The sequence below is a fragment of the Barbus barbus genome (genome assembly GCF_936440315.1).
Source record: "Barbus barbus genome assembly, chromosome: 36".
NCBI classification, from domain to species: Eukaryota; Metazoa; Chordata; class Actinopteri; order Cypriniformes; family Cyprinidae; genus Barbus; species Barbus barbus.
In genome coordinates, this window is record NC_136714.1 from 555,001 (window position 1) to 575,172 (window position 20,172).

Sequence of the window (20,172 nt, forward strand, 5' to 3'; positions counted from 1 at the left end):
CTGCCATCTTACTTTACAGGGCCAGATTTACTAAAAAGGGCAAATTAGTGTTAGAGCGCACTGGGGAAAATTCTGCGTGTGTTTGTTTGTTTGTTTTTTTAATACACAAAAAGTAGTGAATACACTCATCAAGGATAACACAATAAAGTTTAAAACAAAACTTGTTTTCATTGTGGTCCTTGATGTAAAGCACGGTAACCGGTGCACTGGCACTGCATTGGAATTGTTGATCTGTTTGATATTTTATGGGATTGTTTGACTAGGATTTTCTTCTCTCTTTTTAAAGCAAGGACCACAATGGAAATAAGTTACTGTAACTGTATTGTGTTATCCTTGACAAGAAGGTTGTAACAGTGAATTACTACTTTCTGTGCCACATATACTCAACTCAACTCAAAGTATGTTCCAAATCTCAGTTTAAGATCTTCTCATGCTGTTTTTTGGCACAGTAAACCTAAAGCGGTCCGGTGGTGCTTCTGTTAGTCATTCTGCCCCAAAATGTTTGGATTTGTTTAGCAGTAAAAGTGGAAGAGGCTCCTAGCGCTCGTGTTTCTAAAAGACAAAGGTTGCCAATGAGTCTATACTGATATTGTGTTCAGGATTAATTCAATTTATATTCCAAGCTTTTAAGGCTACTCAAATTCATATTTTGAACTTCTAAGGCACTTTCTTAGTTTAATTTATATTAGCCAAACACACAATGTCAATGTTAGTTTTTTTCCTGTGAAACACAGAGTTGCATTACATGTATGAAAAGTGCTATATAAAAGAAAAATATTATATTTCATTATGAAATTATACTGTTGTTGTAACAATTGTGAAAAGTAAAAAGTTGAATTAAAAATGAACATGAATTTCTTGATATTTGTTGCTCCATTTGTTAATGCAGTAAATTAGCTTGTTTTATTTGCATTTTAATTATTTGATTAGGGATCTAAAGTGATGCGATTTTTAATTATCTTTAGTGCAATCTTCAAAAATTGTTTGATTTTCATTATTTTTTTTTTTTTCAAAATCCAAAAGAATATTTTTATTTCCAGGTTTAAGTTATATTCTGAATGCCCACTTTTTCTCAGACTTTTGTGAATATTTTAATTCTACTTTCTTATGGCGATTAATTGGACTATATTTAGTTCTATCCGTCCCGTGTCCACAGGTGAAATTACCGGATGTGGAGTTTTATATTAACGTAGGAGACTGGCCGATGGAGAACCGGAAGGCGGATGAGGAACCCGGTCCGTTGCCGATTATCTCGTGGTGCGGCTCCACAGACACGCGTGACATCATCCTCCCCACGTATGACATCACACACTCGTCTCTGGAGGCCATGAGAGGCGTCACCAGTGACCTGCTGTCGGTCCAGGGCAACACAGGTGCTCTACATCACTGTCCAGCAGGGATGCACCGATACCAACATCTCACCATACCACAATATCGCGATATGAAGTCCACGATACGATATTTAAAAAAAAAAAAAAAAAAAAATTATTTTGTACATTTAAAAGTTAAATTATTCTAATGCACTTTTTAGAGTTCAAATTAAGAGCTGCAACCCATGTTCTTATCTAAGAAAACTTAATTCAGAAAAAAGTTATTTTTGCTTTACACTCAGCAGGGAAATTACAATACTTCTTTCCTAATTTATGCACTCGAAAGAGATAAAACCGCTCGCTGCCAGCCATTCATATCCTGCACTTTAAGCTTTTATTTTGAAGGAAAACTCCAGCTTCAGTGAAAACAGGCACAAAAACACGTCTCACTACACATCTAGTGAAACGCTGTAATCATTAATAAAGCCTAACTGGTGGCTGTTGTGTTCCCAAAGCTTGCTAAACTCACAGCACATGAACTAAAGGAGTTAACTGCATTCATTCAGTGTGAGACACCGGATCACGAGCTGATCGTCTGAACGAAATGTGCTCTTCACTTTCAAACAGACTCGATGAAGAGATGAAGCATATTGTGCTTTAGGGTTTTAGTTCGTTTGACAGATACTGTGCCAAAGCATAATAGCCCAAAACATAACGTTAAAGACCTTTTGTGTTAGAATATTAAGCTTAACTCTTTCCCCGCCAGCGTTTTTGCTGATTTTCACTACAATTTCATCATGGCCCCTCGAATATTTTATTGTATGAATATCTAAACATGCAATACGTCAAAATAAATAACAGACCCTCTACTTTCAAACAAACAAATCTGTTTTATTCTAGCTTCAAGCGTTGTTTTTTTGATCAAAAAATGCATGTAGGTAGGTTTCATAAAAAAAGCAACATTTTGAGAAAAAAGCTGAGAAAATTGCATTTTTATCAAATACTACATCTGGATCATATTCAGTAATATTCTCAAAGCAAAGCTGCAGTAGATGGCTTCCATCAGTCTCCCAAAGCTTCACAGGCCTGTAACACTTTCTGGATCCACATTTCACTCTGAAACATTAGACAGTATTCATTTATATGCGGTTAGTGTTGATGATCACATTATTTTTCATATGCATATGCTCATATATGAGATGGTTTCTGCGTCTTCCTCGTCTGTGTTTTTGATCGGCACTTTCTAGACTCATTCAGGAGATGCATTATAGCGCCCCCTAGCTTATAACAGCGGAAACACAGACAATTCCGTGTTTGGCAGGGAAAGAGTTAAATATATTTGAAAAAGTACACTTTTTGCCCAGAAGACGTATTGTTTCGTATCGTCATGTGACCACGATAATATCGTTACATCCCTACTGTCCAGTATCATCTTCGGTCCTCAGTCTCTCTCTCTGGATCTTCTCTGGTTCTCCAGGTCCTGTGTGGTCGAATAAAACGGAGAAGGCGTTCTTCAGAGGCCGGGACAGTCGAGAGGAGCGCCTGCAGCTGGTAACTATGTCCAAAGAAAATCCAGAGCTGCTCGACGCGGGAATAACCGCATATTTTTTCTTTCGCGACCGGGAGGAGGATCTGGGAAAAGCACCGCTGGTGGGATTCTTTGACTTCTTTAAGGTAAGTGATGTCGTGGAAAGCTGAAATTTTTCTCTACTTAATAAAAAAAACTAGGGCTGTCAGTGAGAATCATCTCAGTATGTTTCGTTCATACAATGACAGTCAAAACAGCTGAGTTACCAACAGTCTTCAATGCCTTCGTTTATGTTCCACAAAAGTCATACAGGTTTGAAACGGCATGAGGGTAATTGATGACAGAATCCATTTTTTGGGGTAAACTACCAATGTAATGTTTGTTTGTTTTTTGTTTCTAAAATTACATTTTAAATAAGAAACTAAAACTGCCAGCAGGTGGCGGTAAATGTGTTTTTGAGTCATTTGATTCGTTCAAACGGCTGATTCATTTAGGAATGAAGTAAACGGCTCTCTCTATGAATCATTGGTTCACGCGATTCGTCCAAAACGCGGATTCATCCAGAAACTAAACACTGACTAAAATCTGCAATGGCTTGAAAGGTAATATGTTCTCTGCAAAGTTGAGCAAAAACAGACAATATTGTGTTTAAAATATAACTTATTTACTGAACTGTTGTATAAAATCACATTTAAACTCATGATATTCAGGACATAAACAGCACTCGTGTGATATTGCTCTTTCTGCCTATGTGATATCGCTTATCATACAGTTGAGGTCAAAAGTTTACACCCCCCTTTCAGAATCTGCAAAATGTTAATTATTTTACCAAAATAAGAGGAATCATACAAAATGCATTTAATTGTTTATTCAGTACTGACCTGAATAAGATATTTCACATAAAAGATGTTTACAGTCCACAAGAGAAAAGTTGAATTTATAAAAATGACCCCGTTCAAAAGTTTACATCCCCTTGACTCTAAATACTGTGTTGTTAGCTGAACGATCCACAGCTGTGTTTTTTATTTGAGTGATAGTTGTTCATGAGTCCCTTGTTTGTCCTGAACAGTTAAACTGCCTGCTGTTCTTCAGAAAAATCCTTCATCTCCCACAAATTCTGTGATTTTCCAGCATTGTTGTGTATTTGAACCCTTTCCAACAATGACTGTATGATTTTGAGATCAATCTTTTCACACTGAGGACGACTGAGGGACTCATATGCAGCTATTACAGAAGATTCAAACACTCACTGATGCTCCAGAAGCAAAAAACATGCATTAAGAGTCGGGGTGTGAAAACTTTTGAACAGAATGAAGATGTATCCATTTTTCTTATTTTGCCTAAATATCATATTTTTTTCATTTAGTACTGCCCTTCAGAAGCTACAGAAGATGCATGTTTTCCAGAGGACAAAATAAGTTAAATTTGGGGGATGTAAACGTTAGACCTCAACTGTATTATATAGATATGAGACAAACTCATACAGGGGAATTTTTTTTTTGCCACAATATCTTGAAATTTAGGGCATAACTGCATTTATGGCGTTATTGTCCTGCATCGTATTGGTCAACAGTCAGCGGTATGGAATGTGAGATGATGTACAGGTCTGGGGGCGGGGCCAGTGCGTTAACTGCGTTAAAATATTTTAATTGCGTTATTGTTTCCTAACATATTTAGTTAACGCATTAAACTGACCGCCCTAGAAAAAGCTTTGTTCTTGTCTTCTAGTACAAATACCAGGTGAACATGGACGGGACGGTAGCGGCCTACAGGTTTCCGTATCTGATGCTGGGGGACAGCTTGGTCTTCAAGCAGGACTCGCCGTACTACGAACACTTTTACACGCATCTGGAAGCAGGTGTGCACTACATCCCTGTGAAGAGAGACCTGTCTGACCTCCTCCAGCAGATCAGATGGGCTCAGGTACAAACGCTGCCTGCTTTAGGATGCACACGGACTGTCTGACATCATAAATGTGCATGTTACAATGACAAAATTGCAAAAGCTGTGTATTATTTTGTGAGCATACACACACACACACACACTTACACACTTGTATAACTCCTGCTCATGGTCTGATATATGCAGAAGAATGACACAAAGGCAGAGGCCATAGCGAAGACCGGACAGTCACTGGTCAGAGATCTGCTTCAGCCTCACAGACTCTACTGCTACTACTACAGCGTACTTCAGGTCAGTGAGTATGTCATTTATATATATGTGTCCCTGGAGCACAAAACCAGTCATAAGCGTTCAGTTTTATTTCTACTACATCTGAAGCTGAATAATTAATCTTTCCATTGATGTATGGTTTGTTATGATCGGACAATATTTGTCTGAGATACAACTATTTGAAAATCTGGAATCTGAGGGAGCAAAAAAATCTAAATATTGAGAAAATCTCCTTTAAAGTTGTTCAAATGAAGTTCTTAGCAATGCATATTACTAATCAAAAATGAAGTTTTGATATATTTACGGTAGGATATGTACAAAATATCTTCATGGAACATGATCTTAATATCCTAATGATTTTTGTCATAAAAGAGAAATGTATAATTGTGATCCATACAATGTATTGTTGGCTATTGCTACAAATATACCTGTGTTACTCATGACTGCTTCTGTGCTGCAGAGACACATATGTCTGCATATGAATGCTGCTGGATAATGTTTTCGATCCTTTTGCACCTGTTTGTTTCCAGATGATCACAAGGTGAGTTTTGCTGGATGTATGAGGTCAGTGGTGTGTATTTGTGTTTTGACAGACGTACGCCGCTCGTCAGAGCACACGGCCTGCGGTTCATCCAGACATGGAGCTGGTTCCTCAGCCGTCTGATCCCAGCGCTCTGTGTGACTGCCAGAGATCATCTCCAGAGGAGCACAGACCCCAGCAGAAGAGCGAGCTCTGAGAACAGCTGCCATCCCACCAGAGAGAAAACACAACTCATTCAGTGACACCAAATCAGAATTAAAGATGGAGGACGGTGGAATGTTTAACAGATAATTGTGTGCATTAATCCCTCTGTTTTATTTTATTTTTTTACTTTGCACCTGATTTCAAATGCTTATTTGTTTACTTCAGTGAGTTTTTCTTTCCTTTTATTTCTTTTTAACTCAAATATGTGTCCCTGCAGCACAGAAGCAGTCATCAGTAGCACAGGTATATCTGTAGCAATAGACAACAATACATTGTATGGATCAAAATTATACATTTCTCTTTTATGACAAAAATCATTAGGATATTAAGATCATGTTAAGATCATGAACTGAAGGTGAATTTTCTCAGTATTTAGATTTTTTTGCTCCCTCAGATTCCAGATTTTCAAATAGTTGTATCTCAGCCAAATATTGTCCTCATCAATGGAAAGCTTATTTGTTCAGCTTTCAAAAAAAGTTTCAATTTCAAAAAATTGACCCTTATGACTTGTTTTGTGGTCCAGGGTCACATATTCCCAGGTTTAACCTTTCTAGGATTTGTTTTGTGTAACAAGGTTGATGAATATAATTTGTCACATGAATCGGGGCCAGATTTGTTTTAAACTTTCTAATGAATGCTTTAAATGAAGCTCATGTAAGCTAAGCATTATGTTCTTGCTCAGAGAACATCACCACGTTCCTAACACTACAATATCATACTGAAATATCAAGCGTGCTTCAAAACATTGGATTCATTGACGGCTGTGCTGCTGCTGTGGTGATGATATATAGCCTAAGCATCACTTTGACTCAAACCTCCGTAAAAGATCTGTGAACAAAGCGAAGTCTGACTGAAATGTTTTGTGCACTTGCCTTAAACACATTCCATTGGTTTCCAGAGTTGTTTTGTGCCAGATCAGCCCGATCTCATGGGAAAACAGAACTACAGTATTTTACCATGCACTGATTTTGTATGAATTTGTGCTGTGAATCATGCAAAAACCTGATTTTTTAGAAATAAAGCAAGCATGAAGGTCCAGCCTAATACTAGAAGCAGATTAGACAAAATTCCAAATTCATACAAATTAGCCACCAGTTCGTGTGAAAGATACAAACTGCCATGAGATTGTGCTGTCGCATCCTAGAAAACTGTGAGCCGTCATGTGACTCAAGGATTTTTGAAGAACTCTGTGATCTGAACATACTTTTGTATTAGTGTTTTTATGTATGCATTAAATAGTTCACCCAAAAATAAAAATTTCCTGAAAATTTAATCAAGAGTTGCTTCATATGAACAGGTTTGGAGAACCTTGCTCACCACTGGATCCTCGGCAGTGAATGGGTGCCATGTAAACATATAATTACAAGAAATAAAGAATTGTAAGATATAATCTCACAAGGGCCCTTCATGAAGAAATTCAGTTTACTTTAGTTTGTATTGCATTCCCTGAAAGTGCAAATACAACCACTAGAGGGCAGCAAAGGATCACTCATTGGCTCAGTCTATCACTTATATAGTACTTTTCTCAGGTTTTGCTTAGATACTGATATTCAGATCATTATCCATGACAGCGTCCCCTTCTCAGCACTAAAACACTGGAATTCACCTGCTGTGAACCACAATTTTCAATTTCAGTTGAGTGTTGTGCATTAAAAAAGCCAGCAGCATTTTATTTTCTGGTCACCAAGAGATGAAAAAGCCACACAAGGTGGAAAAGAGACAAAACTATCCCACTGACCGACCTGCACAGTGACTTGAAGTTAATGCTGGTCTCCAAGCATCTGTGACTGTACCAGATGACATCCACAGACTACGAAAAATATGAATATTCTTTGAAAACACCCATATTTGCTCTCCCAGGTAAGCAGTTAAAATACATGCCTCCAAAACGCTGAAATTTTCAGCTGGATAAAATTGCTTTGGGAAACTCGCAGCTGTGTTTACATGCATCCAAATAACTGAAGACTGATTAAAACAGATGAGACTAATAACATTTCCATCAGATTTAAAGGAGTGGAATAGACCTGAAATCATCCCCAGTGATTTTCAGAATCAGGACACAAAATTCAGTTCATCTAAACAGGAATTAAAATGCACATATAAAGAGAAGGCAGGACTGATTCGTCCATATTTTTGGTTTCTCTCATTCATTGTATTTTAGTGAACTGTCTTACACAAATTCACACTCAGATGTTTTCTTGACTCGCTGAACTCACACACACACACACTAAAACATTCACACAAAAACACCAAAACCATTAATGGGTACAAAGAAAAGTGTATTGGAATTCAGTGCTTCTGTAACACAACTAACAACCCAACTGACTGCAGGGGAGACGCTTCCTAGCTCATAAATACAATGACAACGGTATGGGATTGAAGTCTTGAGTCCAGGCAGGATGATGGCAGAGATCTGGGTGATTTCCTTCTTTCTGGATGGACTAGACTCAGCCTTTGAGTGAAGACATGCCGGCCCTCATGATCTCATCCACCAGGAGGATGTTACTGGCGATGACGGTGCTGCGCAGACGAGAGAGAGAGACACATGAACCAAACACACGACTGACGTATGACAACAGCGGCACTAGGGCTGTGCCATATTCAGAATTCATTCAGAAAAGCAGCAAGCAACGGTCTCTATAAACGGATGATTGAAAGAAATGTGTTGTTCTGAGAAACACAAACCGCTTCGGCTTTGTTTGAAACCATTTCAATTAGTGAAACAGGAAAAAAAGTCTAAAATGTATCTTGCTCAATATTAACTTCATGTTTGTTGAACTGTTATTTAAAATCAATACAGCATTCATGTGCTGATAATCAGGAAAACAGCACTCTTGTGTGATATATCAGCTTGTGTGATATTATTACTTAACTATATCGTCTCAAATACATAAAAAAAAGTTTGCTTTCATAAGTTAAATAAGGGCATTCTAACAGGCTTAATCACAGTCAGTGCTTGTGGACCTTCAAGATGCCGTTTTTATTTTGCATACACATACTACAGCCGTCAGCTGTTAAAAACACTTATGATACGATCGTAGTCTTCCCTCTTTTTCCTTCGCTTATAAAAGCACTGTGCGCATTTTACTTTCACTTTTAAATTGGCAGCAATTCGGCATTAATTGCTTGAATTTAAGCAACAAAATACAGCGCAGAACATAGAACTTTTATTAACAAAATGAATAAAAATACACCATGCTAGATGCCTAATATAAATCAACAAATAACTCAAAGTTTAAACGGGTATACAAGACTGAAAATCACTTGTCTGTCTCACCTTCTCGCGTGATAAATGAAATCTGATCTATGATCAGAGCATTCAGATTTAATGGTACTGTCTGTTCTCTGTCTGAACGAAATGTGATCTGCTGGAACTCACCAGGAGTGAAGCAGCTGCTTCTTCACACTGTAGTTATCCCACACACCGACCTCTCCGGCAATCATGGGTTCACCTGCACAGAGACACACACACTGACATTACACACCCTCCTCTGACACACACACACACACAGGAGAACCAGCATCTCAAACCGCAAGACATCAGGGGTCCTCACGGCCCCATTCACATCTTTTCTTAGGGTCACAATTTCATTGAAAAATTATTCACGATTTTTAAATCACAATATCATCAAAAAACTATTTGTGCACACTGGACGTCAAACGCACCAGTATTCTGATACAGAAACACCTCAGTCTATAGTATTGGGATAAAAATACTATAGATAAAATCCTATATTTGGATAAAATAAATGCAGGATTGGTGAGCAGAAGAAAATTTTAAAAACTGTTCAAAAGCGTTTGGGTGGTCGTGTATATCGTTGAGTAATTATGCTGTATATAAACTGTGGGCATCAGGGAGCCGTTGTTATTAATATGCGAGACATTGAAATCACATTTGAATGCACGCTCGCTTTTTACTTTCACTTTCCAGATTTCACGATCACTGTGCATACTACAGAGCGGCAGAACTTACCACACATCTTACAAGTTTACGCTCAGGATCTGCAAATCATCGTCATCTCCCCTTGCTCTGTTTATGTGGCAAGTGAAATTGTATGTAGGGCTACTGTAATGTAACAGGCAACCACTCGCAAGCGGCTAACCATGCCTCCGAATGCGTTGTTTGTTTCTGTGCCTTCCCAAATACACCACTCTCGCAGGGGGGCTTCACCTTTTTGTTCCGGCAACATCAGATCACCGTTACATTTACTACAAAATCTGTTTTTTGTACTTACACCAAGAAAAACAAATAAATCTTTAAACACGGCACAAAAACCCCCCCCCGTTAAGTCATGTCAGCAGTCAAATACAGAAATGTGATAATTTGACAGCATAGTGAGGTGCCTCTCCACGTGCCTGTGCTCAGATCCACTCCCACCAGCGCTCCCGTCTCTTTGAACTCAGTCTGCAGCTTCACCAGAGTCTCCTGAGGATCAAAGCCCGAGTTCTGAGCCAGAACCTTGGAGAAGGAGAGAAATGCAAGTCTTTCAAAGACACCTTTACATGAGGAGCTTGTTGCTTCACACCGAGCATACATGTAGGGCCCTACCAAATCGGTTTGATTTTTTCCCCCAAATTCCGTTTTTATTTTTCTGGACTCCTTTTTAAAGGTTAAATTAAATTGTATTAATCAAAAAGCATGTCTAATTAATTAAAATCACGAAGCTTATACAATTTAACAAATATATTAAATCAATTGCATTTTTATGGCCCTATGAAATGTGTTTTGTTTTATTCTCATGTTCTATTTTGTTACCAAATTCTGTTTAATAAGCATGTCTAATTATTTGAATGCATAAAACAACAACAAAGTTTATTTTTACAACAGTCCTATAAAATGTTTAGATTTTTCCAGAAATTCTGTGTATTTTTTTCTGGTTATCAAATGAAGGCATAAACAGTCATTTATCTTTTAATAAAACGGTTTGTCAAAAACAAAGTTGGTTTTCGTTTGAATAGTATTAAATTCAATCATGGGAGAAATATTGTGATTATTCCTTCTTAATTTTTAATAATTTATTAGTAGTACTAGTAGCATTAAGTACATTCTACTGGACAATAATACATCTCTGACAGTTTATTCCAGTGAAACCAAACTTATGTTGATGGGTTGCAGCGAATACCTTTACATTTCTGTGTACATGATATGAGGACAGTTTTACTCAAATTAAATTAAGTGACTCAGAGCAGTTCTACATGAACAACAATAGATGCTGTTCATGTATTTTTGTCCTCATTTAGTGAGACGGCAGTCTGAAATCACCGCGAGCGTCACACACTTCAGTATGTGTGTAGGAAACAAAACCACGTATCTGCTCCATTCATTCACACAGAGACATGTAGAACATGCAGGATTCATATTTAAAGCCTTTTGGCTGCTTAATATTTACAGATAATGGTGACTATTGCGATTTAAGTGTAATGAAACTTTGACAAATTCCGTGACTTGTATGTTTTCCGCATCGTGGCCCTAATCACAGGTTTAAGGAGGATGTGTTTTCCAGTACCTTAGGGATGATGAGGAGGGCGTCAGCAAACGCCTGCACACCCAGCTGGGCTCGGCCCTTCACTTTGGGCTTGTGTTTAACCAAAGCATCAGCTATAGCCACCTCGATCGCACCGCCCCCCGCCACAACCGAACCTGTGAGAACACAACGCTCCACATTAACCCTCAGCATACCCATCATTTACAGACAAAGCATTGTGAAATTATTGACTTGTGGTTTGTGATGCAGCTGCTGTCAGAGCAATACAGCCGCTTCATCTTTCAACTAAACTCTACATTATATTGTGCCTTTGAAAAACAATCAAAATACATGGATTAAAATGCATTTATATTTAGATAGAATGGAATATACAGATTGTACTTCATGTTAGCTTGCTTATTGTTCCCAAGAGCATATTTATTTAAGCCCACATGCCTTTCTAACAGGAAACGATGCTTCCAACCACAGGTCGAGAGCAGTAGCTCCAACCACAAACGTTTGCCAAGTTGACTGAATGTTCGTGTAAACTATGGTTTTAGGAAACACAGAATCATTGAACCATGTTGGTAACAACAGAACAACCATAGTTGACTAACGATGCTTTTGGAAACGCACCCCAGAACATCAGTGGGTGGAGCATTAACCATCCTGAACGTTAGTGGGCGGAGCATTAACTATCCTGAACGTTAGTGGGCAGAGTCATCAACCAACTAAACATCAGTGGGCGGGGCCATTAACTATCCTGAACATCAGTGGGCGGAGCCATTAACTATCCTGAACATCAGTGGGCGGAGCCATTAAACAACTAAACATCAGTGGGCAGGGCCCTTAACCATCCTGAACATCAGTGGGCAGGGCCATTAAACATCTGTTGTAATGTTTGTCTGCCTACCGTCTTCGATGGCGTTTTTGACGGCTCTGAGTCCGTCTCTCACGGCGTCTTTGATCTGAGTCAGGGTGTGCTTATTGGGTCCTTTCACCAGCAGCGTCACAGAACGAGGGTTACTGCACTTCTCGATGAATGTGTATTTCTCCTCTCCCTATTGCAAAAGGCCAAATAAATGACAACGAACTAACATTCAGATAGTTCAGAGAGTTTATAATAAAAGCCCAGTGCTCACCAGTGTGTGTTCGTACATGAGTCCGGCGTGACCCAGATTCTCCGGCGTCAGATCGTCCAGTGAGTTCATAGCTACACCACCGCAGGCCAGAGTCAGCCTTACAGGAAAACAAATAAATGAGAAAAAAATGTTGCAAGCTCTTCATTGAATAATCTCTACATAATTGGGCAGACTATATACACATTAACTCTTTCCTGTCATTGACAGAATGTTTCATCTTTGTGTTTTCACTGTTCATCTTCTGAGAGTACTGAACCTCTGCATCAAAACACTTACAGCAGCACAAACAAGTGATCGTGAATGCAAGCAGATGCATATGTAAAATAATGCAATCATCAAACAGCATGTAAATCAAACATGTCTAACATTACTGAATGAAATGACAATCCAGGAAGTGGTTTAGGATTGTGGATCTTTGGGGATGTTGATGGACTCAATCTATGCCATTTTCTCAGCTTTGTTCAAAATGTTTTTTTTTACTTGCATTTAAGTGTTGTTAAATAAATAAATAAAAAATGCATGAAGCTGGAATACAACTGTATGCCACATATACATATACACACATATTATTTGCTTTACCATTTTCTTTATTTGTAATCAATTAGCTTAGTTAGCAATATGCTTGCTTACAAAAGCAATCCCAATCAAAAAAAGCACAACTTTTGTTTTAGAATCAAGGTAAATTAAAAAGTGGTTTGGTCACATTCATCTCTTACCTCTCCATGTTCCGTCTCTTTGCTCGACGCAGCGCCACAATGCCCTCTTTAGCCAGCGCATCCAGAGAGAATGGATCAATACCCTGAACACAAGAAGTAATTCAGCCTCATGCAAGTGATTTAGCAAGCTGTGCAGGTTAGGAGTCAGCAGACAGAACCTCTACTGCTCTGATGAACACATGCAGAAAGAACAGAAAGTTTCATTCTAGAGGTCTGTTCACTAAACCCAAGAGTGCTGATCAATATTAATGGTGATGTTTGCCTTAAATGATAAACACATTCTAAAAACGAACCTTCTGGTTGATGACCACGAAGCCCTTCTTACTATCTGCACACACTTTATTCTTCAGCTCGATTATTTTCATCACCCGATCTTCGATGAACTTTCTCTCCGCCTTCACCAGCTTGTCTCTCTCGTCTGCGCTCTTGTAGAAGAACCCAGAGTTCACTTCTCTGTGAAAACACACAGCGAGTATGATTGACAGAATCACCCAGTAACCTACAGTAAATATATATGAACATTAGTCAAGCCTACGTTTTCTCGTATTCCAAGGAAACATTGCAAGTGAGAATAAAAGCGTCCTCCACCCTCTTCTTCATGTCAGGATGTCTGGCTCCATGATCCAACACCAACCCTCTGATCAGTCTAAGCATTCAACACAAAATGACTAACATGAGACACTTTTTCTTTGCTCCAAGGAAACAAGGAAGGTTTGAAACAATTTAACATTTTCCATGCAATTTTCATTTCAGAGTGAACTACTCCTAAGATATCCATGATATATATATAAATGAAGCCTGAAGTGCACACAAGAGGAAGATCTTACTGTGTATCGCTGTCAGTTTTGTGCTTCATCTCCATGATCTCCACCATGTAGAGGTCGATGGGCTCGTTGGGTTTCCTGATGGCCAGAACAGCGTCCACCACAGCCTGAGGAAAACGAGGCTTGTCAGTGTGTTACAGACGACCCTAACGAGACCGTCCTGGGGAACGATTAACCGCCCAGCAGCAATCACACGGAAGGGGTCAGGAAATGTATTTTTAGATCTTTATATTGTTTCTGGAGGTTAGCTTATGAAGTTAAATAGTAAACCTTGACATCTCACCCTCACAGCAGCTGGTGGACAGACAATATCAACCTCTGGAGTTTCAGAAGGGTGGACAATAACCTAACTATATCTATCCACATACATCTATATCTATTAGGGGTGTAATGGTACACATGACGGTTTGTTTAACGTTTATGAAAATACAATAATCGAGATTAAAGTATTATTGCGCCCCATTCGGCTCCCTTTCCAGCGGTGTGGTTTTGTTCCTCCATAAAAGCCCAATTTCACGTGCAAATCACTAAAATCATGTAACTTTTGCAAAATGGGACATGCTTGATTTATTAAAGTTGATTCGATTACGGATGCACGATATTGGATTTTTGCCGATATGCCGATAAATTTAAACTTATTTTGGCCGATAGCCAATACCAATAAATAATTACTTTTTGGTAATTTTGGTAAGTTTTTAACAAGAACTTGTTTGTTAGAATTAACTACATTTATTTTATAATGACAGTATATTGAAGATTGGAAAATAACTATAAATAAACTATTAATCACTACTTTGTTTTTCTCAGAAAGTTGCAGTGGTAACCTTAAAATTTTATTTTATGATTTAACATTTGTCTAAAGCAAAAGAGTTTAAAAAATTCAGAAAATCTTTTAAAGCTCATAATTTGTTTAAAATATAACATTACACATTAATGAATAAATCAGTATATATAAAATTCTTTTAAGTGTTATGCTAGTGATTTTATTTTTTGTTCATGTAAGCTATAACTTCTGACCTTTAAATGAAAACATACTCATGATTTTATGCCATCAATTACTGCTTTATTTAATCAGAAACAGTCTAAACATTATTTGTGCATTTTGCTTTCATTTTATTAGAAGTAGTCCAACAGCGCCCCCTACAGAATTAAAACTCCTTACTGCACGGCGTTAGGACCCGGGGGAGGCTGCCGCTGCACGTGCTATTGCTGTTTACTCCATCACACACCGAACAGGTGCTTTCACAGATTAGATCCAAAACAGGGAATCCAATCACCATCCAGGCAAAGCTTTGCTTCAAGAATGAGCCACACACATTTTTATTCTATTGTATTTGTCCTTGCTTTATTACCGACAATTTAATTATTTTCAATAATTTTGAGGACTTTTTTGTGTTTATTTTTTACTAATATTAGTTACCCTAGTATTCTGCTGTGATAAATGAGAATTGTGAAATTTCGCTGGTTTATAAAATGTAGATGTCATAGACCTTATTTACAGAAAATATGTATTTGATATCTCACTACCTTTAAATAAATCACTCATATAAAGTTTTGGTCATATGGCCCACTCAAAATCGGTTAAATAATCGTGATTACAATATTGACCAAAATAATTATGATTATGATTTTTGCCATAATCGAGCAGCCCCAATATATGTGACCCTGGACCACAAAACCAGTCATAAGGGTCAATTTTCCAAAATTGAGATTTATACATCATCTGAAGCTGAATAAATAATCTTTCCATTGGTGTATGGTTTGTTATGATAGGACAATATTTCTCTGAGATACAACTATTTGAAAATCTGGAATCTGAGGGAGCAAAAAAATCTAAATATTGAGAAAATCTCCTTTAAAGTTGTTCAAATGAAGTTCTTAATGTTACTAATCAAAAATGAAGTTTTTATACATTTATGGTAGGAAATTTATAAAATATCTTCATGGAACATGATCTTAATATCCTAATGATTTTTGTCATAAAAGAGAAATCAATAATTTTGATCCATACAATGTATTGTTGGCTATTGCTACAAATATACCCCAGCGACTTAAGACTGGTTTTGTGCTCCAGGGTCACATATACACATATATATATGTGTGTGTGTGTGTGTGTGTATATATATATATATATATATATACACATCTCTGAGAATTTATTAGCCAGTGGCTAATGTTAGACATCATTTAGTCGCCCAGAGTGAAGATTTAGTCACATTGTAGAGGGTTGAAAACATTCATGAAATTAGTCATGGCACACATCCCTACTTTTAGGTCCAACTTGCAGTGTTTTTATTGTACAGTATGCTCTGTGCAACTATCAAGAACTTTTGATTTTCCATTTCATGACCCATTTAAAGGCAATGCAACGATCGCAACTTGTTAGGACAGAAACTAATTTTAACATGGACCAAACTGAATTGATTGCTTCTCACTGCATCACAGCACACCTCTTAGAACTCCAAACGATGTTTCTCACCTCTGTTAGTAAATCAGCCAACTCCACGTGGACCTTGGTTCTGAGGGAGGTCCGGGCGACATCGATGAGAGTCGCTCTGTCCATCTCCTTCACAACCTTCACCTCCTCCAGCACCTTGAGAGCCATGTCCTTAGCAGCCTCGAAGCCCTCAGCAATCACCCTGGGGTGAAGACCCTGCAGACAGACGGGCATAACTTTTAACTTAAGAAAATAATTAACACAGAGTTAGAAATACAAGGAGTGCATGTAAACCTCAGAGACGTAGAGGTCTGCCTGCTTGAGGAGCTCTCCGATGATCAGCACATTAGATGTGGTGCCGTCTCCGGTGATGTCATCCTGGGCCGTGGCCACTTTAGCAATCAATGAAGCAGTGGGATGCTGGATTTGCTGAAGACAAATCAGAATATCAATGAAGGCGTGCCGTTTCAGAGCAATAGACAGGGGTGCAACCGTTTTATTGATGGAGTCAAAATTCATGCGTGAACAAACAGTTGGGAGAAAATCAGACGCATGTCTGTGACCCTGGAGCACAAAAGCAGTCATGAGTAGCAGATGTTAGATTGGACAGATATCTCCTCCAATTCAATGCCTCACTCCATCACGCTCAGATTTAGATGTTGATTTAACACGATTGAGCTAAAAAAAATGCTGAATCAACATGGTTTTTGAGACACTGATTCTGGGTCAGTCTGGTATCTGGAGGGGCCGCTGCATCCAAACTCACAGCCGCAATATGGGCTAAATGCCACAATTTTACAAATAAATGCACACCAACAGCTCTTACCATCTCATGCAGCAGAACGTTCCCATCTTTGGTGAGCTTGATGTCTCCTGCACCAGACACAAGCCTGTGAGAGGAACACAACACGACACCTTCAGCAAGTGTGCTTTCAAAATCACTTAGGAATAAAATATAAAGGTCATTTCTGGACTTTAAAGTCACGGTAAAACTCTCTAAAAACACACCTCACTGCACCAGTATCACATGGCATAAGAATGAATGTTAAAAACACAGATGAAGGTCCAAACCAAAAGGAAGAGGTGCAAATTCTGCCCAAAAGTTATGCACAGAAAAGCATAAATCAGAAATGTTCTGTTCTGGGTCGCACTCGCCATGCAGAAAATACTTTACTGTAGTATTGTCTATTTATTTATTTATTTTCAAATTTGCTCCAAAACACTACAACTGTTTTTAAAAATACATAGTCTTTTGTAATGCATATATACAATTAACAAATATACACATATTAAGTAGTAGTAGTAGTATATTTTTATATAATGCCATGTAAGGCATTAAAGGCTATTTTCATGACAAAAACAATAAAACAAAACAAAAAAACAAGTTATATTACAAGATTTTTTACTTTTGATATATTAAACATTGTGTATTATCAATTATTTGAACGACTTTGTTAACAGGACACATTTATTTATTGAGCAATAACCAGGTGTGCTAGTTACAGTGTAATTACAGAGTAATATTAATTAACTACATGTACTCACTGTACGGTTAGGGTTTGTCTTAGGGTTACTTGCATGTAATTATGCACAATCTATTGTTATTATAATAGCAAGTACATGTAACGTGTAACACAGACACTTTAAAATAAAGTGTTTCCTAAATAAGGTGAAATAAAATAGAATTAAGTTCCCTTGAAGCATTTGTATAGTATTTTTGATTCATGCATTCTAGGGTTAAAAAGACTAAATTATATGCAATTAAGATATTTGATGGGAAAGTTAAATTATCCTAAATAATAATTATTATTATTATCGTTATTAATAAACAAATATCCATAACAGCATGTAGAATGTGTCTGCAGGGCATCTGAAAGCATCTTATCGTCATGATGAGTCAGTTGATAGCTCTGATGCTAACTAACTGTTACTAGACGACCGCTGAGAGTCCATAACGGGCTCAAACCTACACTTTCATTAACAAACAGATTTGCCAAGCACTGCTAAACACTGTAATATTCGGTCATTTCGCACGTGTTTCCAGCTGTTAGCCACTAGCTCGAGAATAATGACTAGCACTGGCCAACACGTGCTAACAAAGCAGCTATTAGCCGCAGAGACTCACATCTTCATCGTGCCTTTCGGTCCCAGGTTACTCTTCAGCACATCCTGGAGCCCCCGAGCGGCGCTGATGTTCACCGCCAGAGCCGCATGAGCCCTGGCCACCTCCGCCTTCGGGTTGAGCGCTTTTACCGCCGACATTCTGCTGGAAACCGGAGCACGGCTTCTGCTTCTCGCGGAGATTAACGGAAGAGAGACGCGCGCTTCCAGAAGCTTCCTCTGCGCGCTCTCGCCGCCCAAACCACGTGACGCGTTTAGACCCTAGATGGACTGTTTCTGTCCAGCCACGCCTTAAACTAAAAAACTCAGATTTATTTGCCACATTTTTTTTCATCATCTACTATATAATATTAATATGTTTTAAGTAGGAAATATCAGTTTATTTTCCAAACAATGATTTATCCATGAATTGTAATAATCCAGTGAGATCTGATCTGATCATCATCATCTGTCTGTGATTATATGAAGAAACTGAGACAGACTCAATCCAGAAGAACTGTGTCTCCAAGACGCTTCAAGAAAGCTCCTGAGGAACTCTGCTCAAGTGCACCGAGGACAAAAGCTGCTTTAAACACAAAGCAAATGTTCATTTAATAGAAGTTAATTGATCAAGAAAATCTATGTTTGACAGCATCATCATTTTCCAGCATTTTTACACAAGTGCCTAAACGCTTTGCAGGAGGTTTCTGCTTCTGAGTCGGCCCATATACAACCACATGTGGAACAGTTATGAAACATATCTGAACCTGGAGCACTCTTACTCAAACCCTCTGGTGCCAAAAACTGCCCAAATATACACTCATTACACTCAAACTAAACCAAGGCCTTCGGACCAGGAGCAGTGTTGCCAAATAATTATCAGCGAAATTATCAAAGGAAGCTGGATTTGTTGCTAAATGACATTGTGATATTAAAAATATATTTTATATATGTTCATTTAGTTTTGTTCATAAAATAATATAAATGCTAATATAATATTACAAAATATAACTATTTTAAATACAATTTAATTTTTTTCAAGTTTATTGCTATTAATAAACGTACATATTACAATTTGATTTATTTTTAATTAGCTTCTAATAAAACTTTGTTTTAAGCAGTGAATTAGTTTATTATGCTACTCTAAGAAAAGTCTGTAATAATAGAGCAAGATCTACTGTTAATGTGAAGGATTTTTCACAGTGTTTTTTACCTGTATTCTAAATCACATTGTATTTTGTGTTTTTGGGTTACAGTGAATAATGGATAACGGATAATATCCAGGAAAATTACTATATAATCCCTTTTACATTTTTCTAGATATTTTTCTTATAGTGGACTACCTGATCAACAATCGCAGGTACAAGCTACTAACAAGGTGTATCAGAAATCAACAACTCTTCAATTATTAAATTCAACAATTCCAAATAGCAGCTAAATTAATTAACGTGATGTGTGTACTGCTACGCATCTGTCGTTTCCTCTTTTTGTGTAATTTAGATGGAAAATAAGTGCCTTTTTATCGTTTGAGTCACTTATCAAAAGTTGCTAAAAGTTGCCAAATAAATATAAAAAATAGCTGAACTTGTTGCTAGGTGCTTTTGGAAGAAAAGGTTGCTAGGGTAGTCTGAAATGTTGCTAAACACTGGTTTCAGGACAATGCCACTTACTGGGCAAGAAATCTGAAAAATATATGTTTTTGCTTTTAACTTCTGAACTGTGCTGCATACAGA

At 37.8% G+C, this 20,172-nt stretch overlaps 2 protein-coding genes across 2 annotated transcripts in view; one reads left to right on the plus strand and one right to left on the minus strand.

The window, feature by feature from the left end:
• poglut3 (protein O-glucosyltransferase 3) overlaps window positions 1-7,027 on the plus strand; it is a 13,291-nt gene extending 6,264 nt beyond the window's left edge. Inside the window, exons 4-8 of the mRNA XM_079394254.1 lie at window positions 1,157-1,373; window positions 2,788-2,984; window positions 4,567-4,761; window positions 4,927-5,031; window positions 5,604-7,027. Of these exons, the coding sequence (XP_079250380.1) occupies window positions 1,157-1,373; window positions 2,788-2,984; window positions 4,567-4,761; window positions 4,927-5,031; window positions 5,604-5,747 (858 nt within the window). The 3' untranslated portion in view covers window positions 5,748-7,027. The remainder of the gene's footprint in view (window positions 1-1,156; window positions 1,374-2,787; window positions 2,985-4,566; window positions 4,762-4,926; window positions 5,032-5,603) is intronic.
• A 708-nt stretch (window positions 7,028-7,735) lies between these two features.
• Window positions 7,736-18,699, minus strand: LOC306855802 (T-complex protein 1 subunit zeta). Its single transcript, XM_079394686.1, has 14 exons — window positions 18,465-18,699; window positions 17,166-17,229; window positions 16,634-16,768; window positions 16,382-16,555; window positions 13,906-14,009; window positions 13,614-13,724; window positions 13,372-13,531; window positions 13,079-13,161; window positions 12,363-12,459; window positions 12,134-12,281; window positions 11,263-11,396; window positions 10,112-10,214; window positions 9,135-9,207; window positions 7,736-8,275 (listed from the first exon to the last, which is right to left on the minus strand). The coding sequence occupies exons 1-14, from the start codon at window positions 18,599-18,601 to the stop codon at window positions 8,203-8,205; spliced, it is 1,596 nt and encodes a 531-aa protein (XP_079250812.1). The 5' UTR covers window positions 18,602-18,699; the 3' UTR covers window positions 7,736-8,202.
• Between the last annotated feature and the right edge of the window lie 1,473 nt (window positions 18,700-20,172).